Raw genomic sequence first — 16,086 nt, 5'->3', positions numbered from 1 at the left:
GCATGTAATAAAAGTGAACTGAATCACATTTTTGCAAACATAGGGAAGCACAAGTGTCTCTAGAAACCACTCAGGTTTACCACACATGAAAAGAAATTTTGTAAGATTCTCCCTTAAGGTACCATCCATGGTTCTTTTATGAAATCCCTCCAAAGACCCCTTTTGGGCACCTTTAATTTTAAGATTATAGACAATGCAGCCATTTTTATAGCAGTCAGAATCCCGATGTAACCCGAGTGCTTCTGTGAGGAGACTAACCATCAATATCTCTTTTTCAATACTTTATTAGAGGAGGGATGTTTTGTCTTCGTTTGTGGAGAGTCCACTGTTTCTTGTTTTCCAGCATCATAACTTAGCCTTTTATAAATTGAGTCATCCGTGGAGTAGTAAAAAACTAAATTGTATTAGACTGTGGGTCTCCAGGACTGGATGATAGAAATATATTGGACGATTTCTGAAGATCTGACCTTCTTCTGCATAGCAAAAGGTCCCACTAGCCCATGAGTAAAGGGTAGATCCTCATAAAAAGGCCAAAAACATAAATCTTAAATGTTACTGGTTCGCATTAAGTGGTAGAATAACAGCACTGCTCTGTGGGCTTCTTTCCCAGGCCATATGAGATCCATTAAAGGCCAAAAGTCTATAGTCAGGTCCACAAATATTTGGGGGTTGTTGTTTTAGCTCTCTATAGTATCTTGGAGTTTAAATTAAATAATAACAGCTTCAATTTGAGGGTATTTATATCTAAATTGACTGAAATGTGTAGGAATTAAAACCATTTTCACACACACGTTTTTAGGGGCTCAAGCAAACTGGAAAAGTAACATGATCATAAATTAAATTAACCTTTTTATTACTCGGTTGCAAATCCTTTGAAGTCAATGACTGCCTGAGGTGTAGAACCCACAGACATCACCAGATGCTGGGTTTCTTCCTTGGTGAAGCTCTGCCAAGTCTTTACTGCAGACGTCTTCAGCTCCAGCTTGTTCATGGGGTGTTTTTTTTTATGTCCAGTTTTGGCTTCCTTAAGTAAAATGCATGCTCGATTGGATGAGGTCAGGTAATTGACTTGACCATTGCAGAACATTCCACTTTTTTCCTTTAAAAAGTTTTGGGTTGTTTTCACAGCATGTTTTAGGTCATTGTCCATCTGCACTTTAAAGTGCTGTGTAATGAGTTTTAAAACATTTGGCTGAATCTGAGCAGATTTAGCTCTGTACACTTTAGAATTCAAGCTGCTGCTTTTGTCCGCAGTCACATCATCAATAAATTCAAAGAAACCATTAAAAATAGGGGCTCAGATTAAAGCTGAACGGCTGCACTTTGAGCTCAAAATCGTTATTTAATTTAAACTCCAAAATGCTCTCTCAGACAGATAAATTATCAACACTTTGTCAATGTCCAAACATTCATAGGCCTGCCTATACAGACATTTCCCTTTTTTTACTTGTTTATGTGTGTTTTTGTTTACCAAAAACAGTATTATTTTTATACGACCATTTTCCAACCTCTGTTCATCCCTTTGAATTTAACAGGCTGTTTTTTGTTACTGTGCCTTTAAGACTGTCATATATAAAGAACTTCTCTTTTAATATATGAGTGGGGCCAAACTGCTGTAGTCTGGAAGATATATGTAAATACTTTGGTTTTTGGTGACATCACAAAATCTATTTTGAATGGGCTGTTTCGATTAATGCGCCATATAGACGGAAGAGTGAATGGTACATTTTGAAACTAACAATGTTTACATGCCACATCAAACTCCCTGAGGAACCTAAACTGGTTCTTCTATCACAGAACCCATTGTAGAGTGTAGGTCAGCATTACTGTGAGATATTTGACCAATAAAATGCTTCCTTCTGTCTCAGGACTTCACCATGACACTGTATCTGAGGCACTACTGGAAGGACGAGCGACTCTCCTTCCCCAGCACCACCAACAAAAGCATGACTTTTGATGGCCGCCTGGTGAAGAAGATCTGGGTCCCTGATGTGTTCTTTGTCCACTCCAAGCGCTCCTTCATCCACGACACCACCACCGACAACATCATGCTCAGGGTTTATCCTGATGGACACGTTCTGTACAGTCTCAGGTGAGGAGATGTACAAATATAAATATAATTACACATTTACACATCACATTTGTCAGTATTTAGTAAAGTTAAAGGCCTTTATTACAGTTTCCATTGTTTTTGGGAGACTCGCTTTCAGGTTTCAGAGAAATCTGCAGGGATATTTTTCCACGCTTCCAAAGTTCAGTCTTAGAAGTTGGTTGCATTTTCTGCTTCTCACCATCCAAGTAGTCCCAAACACATTCAATGAGGTTGAGGTTTGGTGGTCAGGGCATTGTTCTAAGATTGACAGTGCTTCTTTGTTGGATTAGAAGTGGATTATATGATCTCTAATTTCCTCAGAAATATCTCCTGAATATTAATTAACTTGTATTTAATAGCTGTTTTGACTGGCAGTGAAATAAATGAAGAGTGGTCTTATGTTGATTGGCATCCAGAGCCTATTGTTAAATGAACTACACTGCTTTGCAGAACATCAACTCAAGGTATATGTATATAGCGCTTTTAACAACAGGTGTTGTCGCAAACCAGCTTTACAGAAAAGTTTGGGTCCGAGCCCCCATGAACACGCCTGTAGAAACAGTGGCAAGAAAAAACTTCCTAAGAGCAAGAGGAAGAAACCTGGAGAGGAACCAAAACTCCAGAAGAACCCATCTTCCTCTGGTCGACACCGGACAGCAAACAATAACAAAAGAGCAACATGACCAGAGTATAAGGTTTTAACATTAGTATAAAATTAAAGTACAAATAAAACATTTATTGTGATAACCTTTTGTATAATATTGTATTTTGTCACAGTTTTTTAAAAGCATCAAACCACTTGAGGTCATGTGTTCCAGTGATTTTACCACAGTTAAGTGGTGTTGTTAGTGACCTCTCATGGCTTATTGCGGTGTCTCGTGAAGTGGCCTCTCGTGGCTTACTGCTTTATTCGGCAACCCACATCATCATATAGAGTGAATGTTACTCTGAACCCTCTCTGTTCTGTGATGGCGATTGTGACACCACTAGGCTGAGTTTTTCATATTAATCATGAAAAGATAAGAGCGTTCAAAGTGGCACCATCAGGATGCAGCCATGGTAGCGTGCCAGAGTGCTTGTGGGAAATGTCTGAATTTTCTTTTGAGTACATGGTGTAAAAAGCCCACTTTAAATGCTGTGCTCTCCACTTCTTTATGATACTTTGGAATTGCATTGAATGTGATGATAGCAAAGCATTTGTAGGATTTTATTGTTTTTGAATTACTCTTGAGGCAAACAGCAGCTATTACTGCCTTTTAGTCTACTCTTCTGCTTTAATAGTGTGATTTCTCAAAGCTGTGATCGCATTCATTGTGATGTGTACAGAACATGATCCGAAAACATTATTAGATTTTAATTTGTTTTTGTGCCACATATTACACTGTAGACTTAAATGAGTTGACTTTGCTTGAAAAAGTCATGCAAACTTACTGCCTCGAAAAATTAAGTGACTTAACAGGTTCAAGCTTAAATAACCTTATATGAGTCATAGTTACTTTCTAATTTTCAGTGATTCACACTTCTGCAGCAAACTTCAAACAGCTCAGTAATTATAAACGGTTTCCATTGAGGTGGCAGTCCATTATATTAAATGAGTTGTTTCATATCATAAAGAACAAATGGCTTAGATAAAACCAGAATCATGGACATAAATAAAAATGAAATTGGTGCAGTTATTGTTTTACAGTGTACTATTGCTGTGGGTTGGCCTCAGGGGGCCGTGCCCACCCAATTAGATTGCTAGGTTTGTCCAAAAATTGGTTGGCATATACAGCTTGCATGATCTAAATGATTTTATGTAATATGAAAACAAAGCATTACTATGTTGTGGTAAAACAGCTCATAGTTCTGAATCCATAAACGATGAAATAGTGATAAAAAAGTCATTAAGAAGTTTATACCAGTCAAGCAGCAAAGGCACAAGTAATTCTGAATGGAGCATTCACCTCAATATACATGATGACTGAATGCTTTAAACTGCATTGAAACCTCTGCCTTGAATAGAAGCTCAAATAGACTCATATATTTCTAAATCAGTAATATTTATCTTTTTTCCTCAAACCACTTTCTACCCAACATTCCCCCCAAGTTTTAGTTGTAGCAAATTCCCCCCACCCCCACCCCCCACACCCCCTGCCAGCCAGTTTAAACAGTGCTTCCAACCTACCAAGTCACTGGACAGCTCAGCACGCCAGCTATCAGATGCCCATGTTGGCTAGCATTGCCGAAGTGCACAAGCACATATTTTACTTCCAGTCTAGTGACCATAAGGTGGTCAGAATGTGGGCATTTTTAAAAAGAGCCTATTTTTTACCAGAGAGGAATGCTTTCCAGTTATTTTTTTTCTGAAAGGCGAGATATAATATGCTGTGGTTTCAGCATTGTCATAGTTACAGTGAGCGCATTGTGTGAGCCACCCAAAATGCTTACTCCATACATACACTGTATGGATGAAAGTATTGGGACACCTACACATTATGCCTGCAAGAGCTTTTAAGAAAACCCATTCTAAATCCATTAATTCAATGTAAAATTATCCAATAATACATCCATTAAAGAACTGGGAAGCTTTCTACAAGATTTTGAAGTGTGTCTGTGGGAATTTTTGACCATTCATGCAGAAGAGCATTTCTGAGGTCAGATAGTGATGTTGGACGAGAGGGTCTGGCTTGCAATCTCCGTTCTAGTTCATCCTAAAGGTGTTTGATACAGTTGAGGTCAAGGCTCTATGTGGGCCAGTCAAGTTCTTCCACACCAAAATCACCCAGCCATGTCTTTGTGGACCTTGCTTTTTTAGCAAGGCCGTGGAAACCCATTTTGTGAAGCTCCTGATGCACAGTTTTAGTGCTGATGTTGCTTCCAGAGGCAATTTGGACCTCTTTAGTGAGTGATTCAACAGAGGATAGGCACTGTTCAGCATTCGCCATGCCCCACTCTGTGATTTTGTGTGGGCTACCGCTTTGTGGCTAAGCTGTTGTTGCTCCCATTTCAAAATTATAGCACTTATAGTTGGCCAGGGCAGATCTAACAGGACAGAAATTTAACAAACTGATTTGTGGCAGAGGGGGCATCCTATGACAGTGCCATGTTTAAAGTCACTGAGCTCTTCAGTACGACCCATTCAACTGCCAGTGTTTGTTTATCAAGACTGCGAGGCTATGTGCTTAATTTTATCCATCTGTTAGCAATAAGTGTAACTGAAACACCTGAACCCAATAATTAGTAAGGGTGTCCCAATACTTTTGTCCATGTGTATATCGTTTAATGTGAACAAAACACAAAATGGTGAACACATAGAGATGCAACTTCTTCTACACCGTTATTGGAAAAGGCCACACCATTATAAGTACAGGCAAATACAGGTGAAACACAGCTGTAAGCAGTTGGAGCAGAATGGAGCTTCTTTTATAGAGTGATGGAATTAAGCAATAGAGCAACTGAAGAGGTAGTGCACATAATAATATTGTGGCTGTGATTCGGTCGCAGGCATGAGCTGAAAGAAATATCACAGCTAGGTTGTTATTTGTCCTCGAGTGTTTTATTTCTTTTATGCATTGGTTCTGTAAAACAAAGAAAAAAGTAGAGCGAAGAAGCCCTGAACATTGTATCAAAAGTACCTTAATATTGGGAATTCCTTCCACCAAAAAAGTAGAACCCTTTTGCGTCGGAGCCATAAAACTGTCACAATATCAGGTTCAGCTCAGATTAACCTGAACATCATTTTGCTCCAGCTAGTCTGGAAAACATTTCACAGCCAATATTATTGGGTGACTTCTGTTTTGTTCCGGCTAATTCCAGTTTGTTCAGCCGTTTTGCCATCACAGCAATTGACTGAAAAGCTTGTTTGGAATTTGTTGTAGGTCTGCTGCTGCACTTTTCTTCAAATATTACATCATAGAAGTTATGTAGTGTGTCTTGTTTCTGTTTTTTCATAGGTTAAAGTAATTTAGTAATGATTAGCTTTAACATCAAGCGAGTGGTTTGCAGAATGAAACTTAATATTATTGTGAAAAAAATGTGGAAGGTTTTAATTAAAAACAACATCTCTAAATGTACTGTTGATGATATATTAGTTAAGACAGGGAAACTTTACAATGTTTACAACCTACTCTATTTTATTTCACATCTGGTCAGTCTTGAAATGCAGCTGTGACCGTTGCATCTTTTCTGTTGTCCAGGGTGACAGTAACGGCAGCTTGTAACATGGACTTCAGCCGCTTCCCTCTCGACTCACAGACCTGCACACTGGAGCTGGAGAGCTGTAAGAACTTACATTCTTCCTCATAAGCTAGTAGTCAAATACAAATGTCTTATACAAACAGTTTTATGTCAATTTTACATCAGCTTATATTCAGTTTACCTTCTATACTGACTGAAATCTTTTCCCTTCTGTTTGCACTGTGGATATGTTTCATACATAAGCAATTTTATGCTAATTTTATATTAGCTCATGTTAATTTTACATCTGCCAGCTGCACTGTGGGGAAATATTACTGTAAAAAATCACACATATTAGTCAAATGCTCTGTGTGCAGACGCCTACACAGATGAGGATCTGATGCTGTACTGGAAGAGTGGAGATGAGTCTCTCAGTACGGACGACAGGATCTCTCTCTCTCAGTTCCTCATTCAGAAGTTCCACACCAGCTCCAGACTGGCCTTCTACAGCAGCACCGGTACTACCTCTTGCCACGTTATACAGACCCCAGATGGGGCGTGGTGTATTTGTTTGTTTTAGGTAAAAATCTTGTGCACACCAGATACTATCAGGTCAACACCAGGTACTGTGTGTTGAGCACCTGATGCTATTAGGTGCTCACTACATATTATTAGGTGAGCACTCGATGCTATCAGGTGCACAGTAGATTCTACGTGGTGAGCACCCAATACTATTAGGTAGGCACCAAATGTTATGAGGTCAGCACTAGATACTATGTGGTGAGCACCTGATACTATTAGCTATGCACCAGATGCTATCAGATGCTCACTAGATACTATGCGTATCTGGTGTGCATTTTACAGAATTGGGTGCTCACAACATAACATATAGTGTGCACCTGATAGTGTCGTATTGTGGGCAAAAATCTTCTGCACATCAGATGCTATCAGATCAACACCAGATACAGTGTGGTGAGCACACAATGCTATTAGGTGTGCAGGAGATATTATTAGGTGAGCACTCGATACTATCAGGTGTGCAATAGATACTATGTGGTGAGCACCGGATACTAGTAGGTATGCACCAGATGCTATCAGGTGCTCACTAGATATTCTCTCTAACCTATTTGTAACCAGCAAAGATACTTCCAACAAAGCAAGACAACAAAGCACATTTTGTAAGTTGCTCTGGATAAGAGTGTCTGCTAAATGCTGTAAATGCAGATTCTATATGCATCTGGTGCGCATTTTATAAAATTGGGTGCTAACCTGATGCATAATAGTGCACACCTGGTAAGATTGCGTTTTAGGTAGAAATATCATGCACATCAGATATTATCAGGTCAGCAATGTGGTAAGCACCCAATGCTATTAGGTGCACAATAAATACTATTAAGTGAGCACCCGATACTATCAGGTACACAGTAGATACTATGTGGTAAGCATCCGATACCATTAGGTAGGCACCAGATGCTATCAGGACAGCACTAGATACTATGTGGTGAGCACCTGATACTATTCACTATGCACCAGATGCTATCAGGCACTCACTAGATACTATGTGTACCTGGTGCTCATTTTATAGAATTGGCTGCTCACCACATAGTATCTAGTGCACACCTGATAGTATTGTACTTTAGGTAAAAATCTCATACAGGCCATACTATGGCCTATCAGGTCAGCTTCAGGTACTATGTGGTAAGCATCCGATACTATCAGGTGCACAGTAGATAATACGTGGTGAGCACCTGATACTATTAGGTAGGTACCAGATGCTATCAGGTCAGCACTAGATACTGTGTGTTGTGCACCCAATACTATTAGATATGCACCAGATGCTATCAGGTGCTCACTGGATACTATATGCATCTGGTGCACATTTTATAGAATTGAGTGCTCAACTGATGCATAATATTGCACACCTGATAGTATTGCATTTTAGGTAAAAATCTCATGTATACCAGATACTATCAGGTCAGCACCAGATACTATGTTATGAGCACCTGATGCTATTAGGTATGGACTAGATACTATAAGGTGAGCACCCAAAACTATCAGATGCGCAGTGATGCGCAGTAGATACCGTGTGGTGAGGACCCGATATAAGGTACGCACCAGATACTACCAGGTGCTCACTAGATACTATGTGTATCTGGTGGGCGTTTTTTTAGAATTGGGTGCTCACCACATAGTATCAAATGCACACCTGATAGTATTGTGTTTTAGGTAAAAATCTCATGTACAACAGATACTATCAGGTCAGCACCAGATATTATGTGGTGAGCACCCAGTACTATCAGTTGCATACTAGATATACTATATGCTATACCCGATACTATTAGGCACTCACCAGATGCTATTATGTGCTCACTAAATATTATGTGTATCTGGTTTACATTTGGTAGTATTGAGTGCTCACCACATAGTATCTAGTGCACACCTATTAGTGTCTGGTGCACAGTAGAATTTTACCTAAAAAAGGTAAACCATGTCCATGGCTCTGTAACGTTACATTTCTGTGGTAGTGTAGTGAATGCTAACGCTTACCATAAGCACAGCGGTGTTGATAATTGGAAATGAAATGTTAGTGTAACACAAATGGCCCCCCAGTCATGGAATAATGGGCTAGTGTTAGCCAGCAGACTAACTTTCAGCTTTAGAATAACCTCTAAAAGAACTGTAGAAGAATCTGTTTATGTGCTGACTGTGTACAGCGTGTCAGCATCAACAAAGGTCCTCTGACGATATAAAGTTGGATTTTGTCAGTTCGGTTAAACGCTCATGCCTTTATTTACTCTGACACCTCTGGTTGGATTGACATTAAGCTGTTCTGGCGGCGCTCGGGGCTTCAGTTTACAACCCTTTTTTGTCTGTGGAAGTAAAGAGATGGAAAAGTAATGTTAGCACTGTTCTTATGTTACTAAGCTTGCAGCTGTTTGCTGAGACTGATGCTGAGGAGGTCTTCAAATAATGATCAAGAGGTATAAATCTCTGACAGCTGCATTTGCTTTCCCCACAATAATACCATGTGTTTGTTGAAATGGCTTGAAGAAAAGCTGGCAGTCCTCTAATGCTATTAAGATATTTTCCAGGGCTGATGGTGAGGTTTTGGTTATGGCCTTCAGATTTCTTCAAATAATAATCAAGAGTTGAAAATCTCTTGTGGGTCCATTGAAACAAGGCTTGAAGTAATGCTACCAGTGTTCTTATGCTATTAAATGGGCACTCGGTGCAAAATGAAAAGCATTTAAATATTGTTTCATCTTTGTGAACATGCCTACTTACCTCTTATAGTGGTGCCATAGCTCTCTAGAATGAGATTTTCTGGTTTACTAGGAAAAAAAACCCTTCTGATGATGTATCTTGAAGGTGGGAGGAACTTTGGAAAAACTACAACTGCTTTGGGGTGGGCTGTTTGGAATGTTTGTTTTTGTTTGCTTGTTTGTTTTCCCACTGGCTAGCGAATGCGAAAGGACAGCTAACGTTTCTGCTAGTAAGCCATCATAGTGGTTTTCTTTACCATTAGGAAAATTCCCAATGGTTGTATGACAAGTTTGCGTAGTGCATGCTGGGTATTGTAGTGAGAGAAGACTGAGAGATGAAGACACAGAAAGGATAGAAATTCATGAATAATGTAAAATGGATGAGGATGTGGGATGTAATGTTGCCCTGCATTATGACACAGTGCAACAAATAACATGCTAGTTCAGTGGTCATCAACCCTGGAGATCTACCTTCCTGCAGGTTTCACATTCAGCACAATTCCAATACTTCAGTCAGCTAATCAAGGACTTATTAAGACAAAAATTAGATGATCAAATATGGTTGGAACTAAAGCCCACAAGAAGGTAGATCTCCAGGAGCAGGGTTGGTGACCACTGTGCTAGTATTAGGCCAGAATGCCCCTCTAAGTTAGCTACTTTCCAGGGCTGATGTGAGGAGATTTTGGTGTTGGTCTTCAAATTACTGTGAATTATAATCAAAAGCTGACAGCTGAAATGTTTATATTTTCCCCACAATTTATGCGTGTTCAGACATGGCACGAAAGAGACATCTGCTTCAGTTTTGGTCAGATTGCGCTAATCTGCAAACAGTTTGTTTGTTTGTATTTTGACCCAATTTGTACAAATTTTAATCCACTTACAGTAAAATAACTCCAGCTCTGTGGAGTGAATACAAAATGTGCTCAGTATCTTGGCTTTGAACAATCTGTTCTTCTGGTCCTCTCCTTCAGGTTGGTACAACCGACTGTACATCAACTTCACCCTGCGACGACACATCTTCTTCTTCCTGCTGCAGACCTACTTTCCTGCTACTCTGATGGTCATGCTGTCCTGGGTGTCCTTCTGGATCGACCGCCGAGCCGTCCCCGCCAGAGTCTCCTTAGGTAATTAAGCCCAGGTCATAGTCATACATAGTTTTAGAACATACAGTCTCCCCTAAGAGTATTGAAATGCCCTTCTGATTCTTACTGGTGTTGGTGATGTCACTGACTGTTGTTTTGGGGCTTTTCTTCACACCTCTCACAGTGTTTCTGTCATCAAATGCTATTGTCTTCTTCAGTCAACCAGTTTGATGTCTGTTTTTAGTACACCAGTGGTTTCTTTCTTTTTGAGAACATCCCAAATTGTTGTAGTGGTTATGCCCAATCATTGTGCAATGGCTTGATTGATTTTCCTTCTTTTCTCAGCGTCAAAATGGCTTGCTTTTCTCCCATAGACTGCTGTCTGGTCTTCATGTTGGTTTATCCTTTTTAACAGCAAATACAGTTTTTACAGGTGAAACCGAGCAGATATTCAAAACTTTTGATTGTTTAAACAATTAGTCTAACAGGGCAAACCTGGGCAACAAGAAACACCTGTCAGTCATATGTCTCAGTATTTTTTCTCATTTGAAAAATAGGTGGGTTCAAATACGATTTGCTATGTTCCAGGTCGTTTAACAGGTTTCACATGGTCTAGATGTACAAATTCACCATAACATTATATTACAGACTGCAGTCCATCTGTTTCTCTTCATACTTTGTTAGCCCCCTTTCACCCTGTTCTTCAATGGTCAGGACACTCAGAGGACCACCACAGAGCAGGTATTATTTGGGTGGTGGATCATTCTCAGCACTGCAGAGATACCAACGTGGTGGTGGCGTATTAGTGTGTTGTGCTTGTATGAGTGGATCAGTCACAGCAGTGCTGCTGGAGTTTTTGTTCACTTATTTTCACTTAAAAAATCAACAAAACATGTATTTAAACTGGAGTGTTCAAACATTTGCATCACAAGGGAAATGACGTTCAAACCCAAACAAACCTGACCTGAAGGTCAAGCTGCATTATTGATGCAACTCGGTCAGGAAATCAATTTTTTCTGTTGTAGCTGAGAGCCGAAGAGTTCTAAACCTTTTCCCCATATGATTCTTTATTGGTCGAGTTATTGATGCTGTACATAGAGTGCAATAATAAGAAATCCATGACAGCATCTCACCAAGGCACTCTAAGCTTGATGTGTTTTGACTGATCAAGAAATAATTTAACAGTTTGGACATTTTCAACACCTGTTGGTATCCAATGCTCTAAAGCTGCAGAGTTCACATTGATCCAGCTGCATTTTAAAACACCTGTCTTGTCTTGTTGGACGACTTGAACTTGGTTTTAGATCATTTGTGGCGTTTGCTCACTTTTTACCTGTTTACGTTGGGATTGGGAATTACCTAATGTGCCCATTCAGAGTAACTTGTTCAGTCTGTTTAGTGAGTCTGATCACAGAACAGCGAAGTGGACCAGGGCCTACTCCACAGTCCTGCAGGATACAGTTCTAACCCTAATCGGACACACCTGTGTCTAGAGTTTGAATGAGCTGACACAGGTGCTTCTGTGTAGGGATGTCACCACAACCTGCATATCCTCTGGCATTCTAGGAGATGGATTGCCCAAACCTGACCTAATATTTCAGCTCTACAACTTACAAACTGCACTGAGTGCAAAAACTTTACTGAACTTCTGCTACAAAGAATGAGCAAACAGTACTGATAACTCATAAGTATATACAGTACTGTGCATAAGTCTGAGAACACTTTTTTTATTATTACTTAATTTAATTTCCAGTCAAAATGACTATGATATAAAAGTTATTCATTTTTCACTGTTAAAAAATGCAGGAAAATATATACAGGAAATTACACAGAAACCTCAACAACTGCAACGGTATTGTGGCCTTATTACAGCTTTGTTACAGCTTTATTACAGCTTTGTTACAGAATGGCCTATCAAAGTTGAGGAGTTTTGAAGAAAATTCAAAAGATTTTTATCTGAACATGTTGCAACAGAGTAATTACTGCATTATCTTTCTTTAGGCATCACCACGGTGCTCACCATGTCCACCATCATCACGGGGGTGAACGCCTCCATGCCCCGAGTGTCCTACATCAAAGCCGTTGACATCTACCTGTGGGTCAGTTTTGTCTTCGTCTTCCTCTCCGTCCTCGAGTATGCAGCTGTGAATTATCTGACCACAGTAAAGGACGGCAAAGAGCGCAAACTCAGGGAGAAGGCGAGAGAACAGGTAACTTGTTTTTATTGCCTGCCTCTGATTCTAATTTTTATCATTTGTATTTATCACTCGCAAGTTTGGAAATCAGATTTCACAGGGAAAAAAAACTTTTACTAGCTTATCACTGTGGAAAACCCGTTAATATTCTGCATATTCTTAATATGAATGCATTATTTTACCCATTCTGCTGCATGTAAATAAAGACACTTGGGTCTACCTGAATCAATTGGTTGAATGGTTGTTTAAGTGCTTCTTTAAATTTATGCAGTTAAACCAACCAATCAGGTCACTCTGTGAAAGCACTGACAAACTATTCTATAACTTCCAGAATGTGTTATGTACAAAACCAAAGGTGCAGTTTTTGGCTCGTGGGCTAACCACGGTTTGCATGATAACCTGCAGCCATTGTAAATGGAACACTGAATTTATGCACATTGTGAGCCAGGGACAGATTACTGACCGGTCCAGGAGGGCCAATGCTCAGAGACCTCTAGCTGCCAAAATGTACTGTTTTCAGGCCAGTTTCTGTTTTCATTTATTACTGGTGTATGAAATGTTGTTTAGTGAGTGTAGGGCTTCTGTTTTTATGTTATGACTTGGTTTGGCTTGAAAGACAAAGATAAGAAAACTTAAATTGAATTCCAATTGAGTCAAAGCCGTTACAATAAACAGTAGAATATTGGACATAGCAAAAAATAACAAATGTCCAGTGTTGGTCAAAGGACAGTTTGAACTTTGAATATTGTTTAATCTCACTTTTCAGGTCTTTGCTTTTTATAATAAAGGGGGCATCTAAAGACTTTTGTGCCCAGGTACGATTACTGAGATGTACCCTTGAGGGTACCACCCCAGTGATAAGAGGGGTACTGCCCTGTGTTTCATACTGTTTTTTCTAAGAGTGTATGAACATCATTTACATATGTATAGCCAACACAGTGTGCGTATTTTTGCCAATAATTATATAATTTAACATATATTTTTTTTCCTCATGATTTTCTTATGAATGTGCATATTTAAATCAAGTTAGGACTGGGCAATATGAGAATATATATCAGTATCATGATAAATTACGTCAGAGTACAACTGAACATGTCGAGGATATTGTCAGTACTTGAAGAACACTGACCAACTGCATATTTCATTGCAAAAAGAGCAAAATTACTCCTGTTTAACTGGAATTAGTGCAACACAGTATGCAAAATCATTGTGCTCACAGTTTTTGATAGTATTTTTTACAACATTGCAGTACAGGTTCTTTTTTTGCAACTACTCAGATGTCTGAAAAAATAAATATCGTGACATTATGTTTCCAGAAGATTTCTTGAAGTATTGCAATGTGATATATTTGTCTTATTGCCCCCCTCTAAATCAAATAAATTTAAAACATCTTTTCTTAGTATTAGACTGTGTACAACGCTCAAGGTGAGGCAGGATAGACAGCTTTACTCGTGGCAAACTGAAAACACAAAAAATACAAATAATACTAAACCATAAAATAAGAAGCAAGAGTCAAAACATGGGAAACCACTAGAAACATAGATAGCACAAACAAAGGGGTAGATATACTAGAATGAGTCCAGAAACAAGCTATTTGTGATAAAAAGTGGGTGGAGCCAGGATGTGACCAATCTCAAAGCCGGGAAAATCCAGGGGTCCTTTAGACAGTGCACTGAACATTAGGTGTGCTTCTACCTTTAACATTTTTGAGTCAAAATAGAACAAATACTGTTTTAAATCACTGTTTTTAAATATGTATGCTGGGTGGCCATGAGTTTGGTTCATGTTTTTATTTGTCTTGTGCACTGATATTTCACAGAATGTTAGGCAAGTGTTGTTGTTTAAAATGTGTTTTATAAATAAAATTGACTTTATACGATAAGCCTCATACCTTGTTCAAGACAGCATTTGTCTTTGTCTTACAGTCTCTGCCTTGCACCTGTGGCCTGTCCCACGGCAGGACTATGATGCTGGACGGGACATACAGCGAGGCTGACAGTAACAGCCTGGCAGGGTACACCCGCGCTCCCATGGCCACCGAGGAGCCCCCTGAGAAACAGGAGCGCATGGTGGTCCACCTGTCCCTAGACAATGAGTCCACGGGAACGAAAAAGAAAGGCCTGCGGGGCTTCCGCATCATCCAGAACACTCACGCCATCGACACTTACTCTCGCATGATCTTCCCTGGGGCCTATATCTTCTTCAACCTCATCTACTGGTCTGTGTACTGCTGAGCTGCCTCACAGCAGGGAATACAGGCCCAGAGAGTGCTGTAAATCAGGCCGTCCCAGTGCAATTGGAGTGCTTCTGGCTGTAGATACTAGTGAAATCTAAAGACTTCATGCTTTTTGGTGTACATGAACAAACCAAGCAAGAAACAAGACCGCTGGAAATATAATTGGGCTCTCGAATAACTGGATGTACTTCATCTCATGAAGGAGTAATGTAATGTCTGTGGAAACATCGTGAAACTTTTGACGTGGCAATAAGAGATTTCAGTGCTTGGACCCCTCACATTGCGCCGTAAAGTCTGAATGGCGCTACCACAAGGGACTTTCTAAAAGCTCAAATCTACCCAGCAGTTTTTCTTTGTGTTACAGGGCATGCACCGCTGAGTGGGATTTACATCAGCTTTTCCTCGGCTTGGCTCACTTCTCTCCTCATTTGAATTCCTGGCTGTGCTGACGTCACGCCTCCGCCATGGCTGAGCTGTATGTGTTTGGACTTTAATTGTGAAACTCTGTGCTTTCTGCAAATTCAGTGCTGGTCTCGCTACTAGCTGTTATTGCTTACTGTGGCATTCCAAAACCCACACTAAATCTTACAGTTCAAAAGAGGAGCGTTACTTTACCTCCATTCAACTGTGCCAGCATCCAATGCATGAAGTGAGGCAGGTTAATGGATTTTTGTTGGGCAGAAAAGTGACTTATACAACTAGTCCTGCGGTTTTGGTCAGTTATGCTAATTTAAAAGACAGGCACACATCCTCCACTTTATTAGAAACACCTACCATGAACTTCCCTTCACTGGCCACTTTATGAGCTGCACCTACAGTAACATGCGAAAGTCAGAGACCACCCTTTATTTGTTTCATTTCTAGTCAAAAGAGCCATACACAACAAGGTAATCATTTTTAGTGTCTGGAAAGAAAATATATATTAGAAAATCATACAAAAGCCTCAACAATTACAAATAATATATATATATTTCAGTCTTTAGTGCGTCCACCCTTTATTACAACTTCGTTTTTTTTCTAGAAACATGCTTTGTCAGGGATATTTTTCCACACCTCCAAA

General features: G+C 39.7%; 1 protein-coding gene across 1 annotated transcript in view; it reads left to right on the top strand.

The window, feature by feature from the left end:
* Positions 1-15,810, top strand: part of gabrr2b (gamma-aminobutyric acid type A receptor subunit rho2b) — a 47,548-nt gene extending 31,738 nt beyond the window's left edge. The window contains exons 4-9 of the mRNA XM_036582375.1: positions 1,869-2,092; positions 6,271-6,353; positions 6,628-6,768; positions 10,485-10,637; positions 12,597-12,805; positions 14,716-15,810. Coding sequence (XP_036438268.1) covers positions 1,869-2,092; positions 6,271-6,353; positions 6,628-6,768; positions 10,485-10,637; positions 12,597-12,805; positions 14,716-15,024 — 1,119 coding nt within the window. The 3' untranslated portion in view covers positions 15,025-15,810. The remainder of the gene's footprint in view (positions 1-1,868; positions 2,093-6,270; positions 6,354-6,627; positions 6,769-10,484; positions 10,638-12,596; positions 12,806-14,715) is intronic.
* The last annotated feature ends 276 nt before the right edge of the window (positions 15,811-16,086 follow it).

This window comes from Colossoma macropomum, unplaced genomic scaffold (assembly GCF_904425465.1).
Source record: "Colossoma macropomum unplaced genomic scaffold, Colossoma_macropomum, whole genome shotgun sequence".
Classification (NCBI taxonomy): Eukaryota; Metazoa; Chordata; class Actinopteri; order Characiformes; family Serrasalmidae; genus Colossoma; species Colossoma macropomum.
This window is presented reverse-complemented; position numbering and strand designations above follow the sequence as displayed.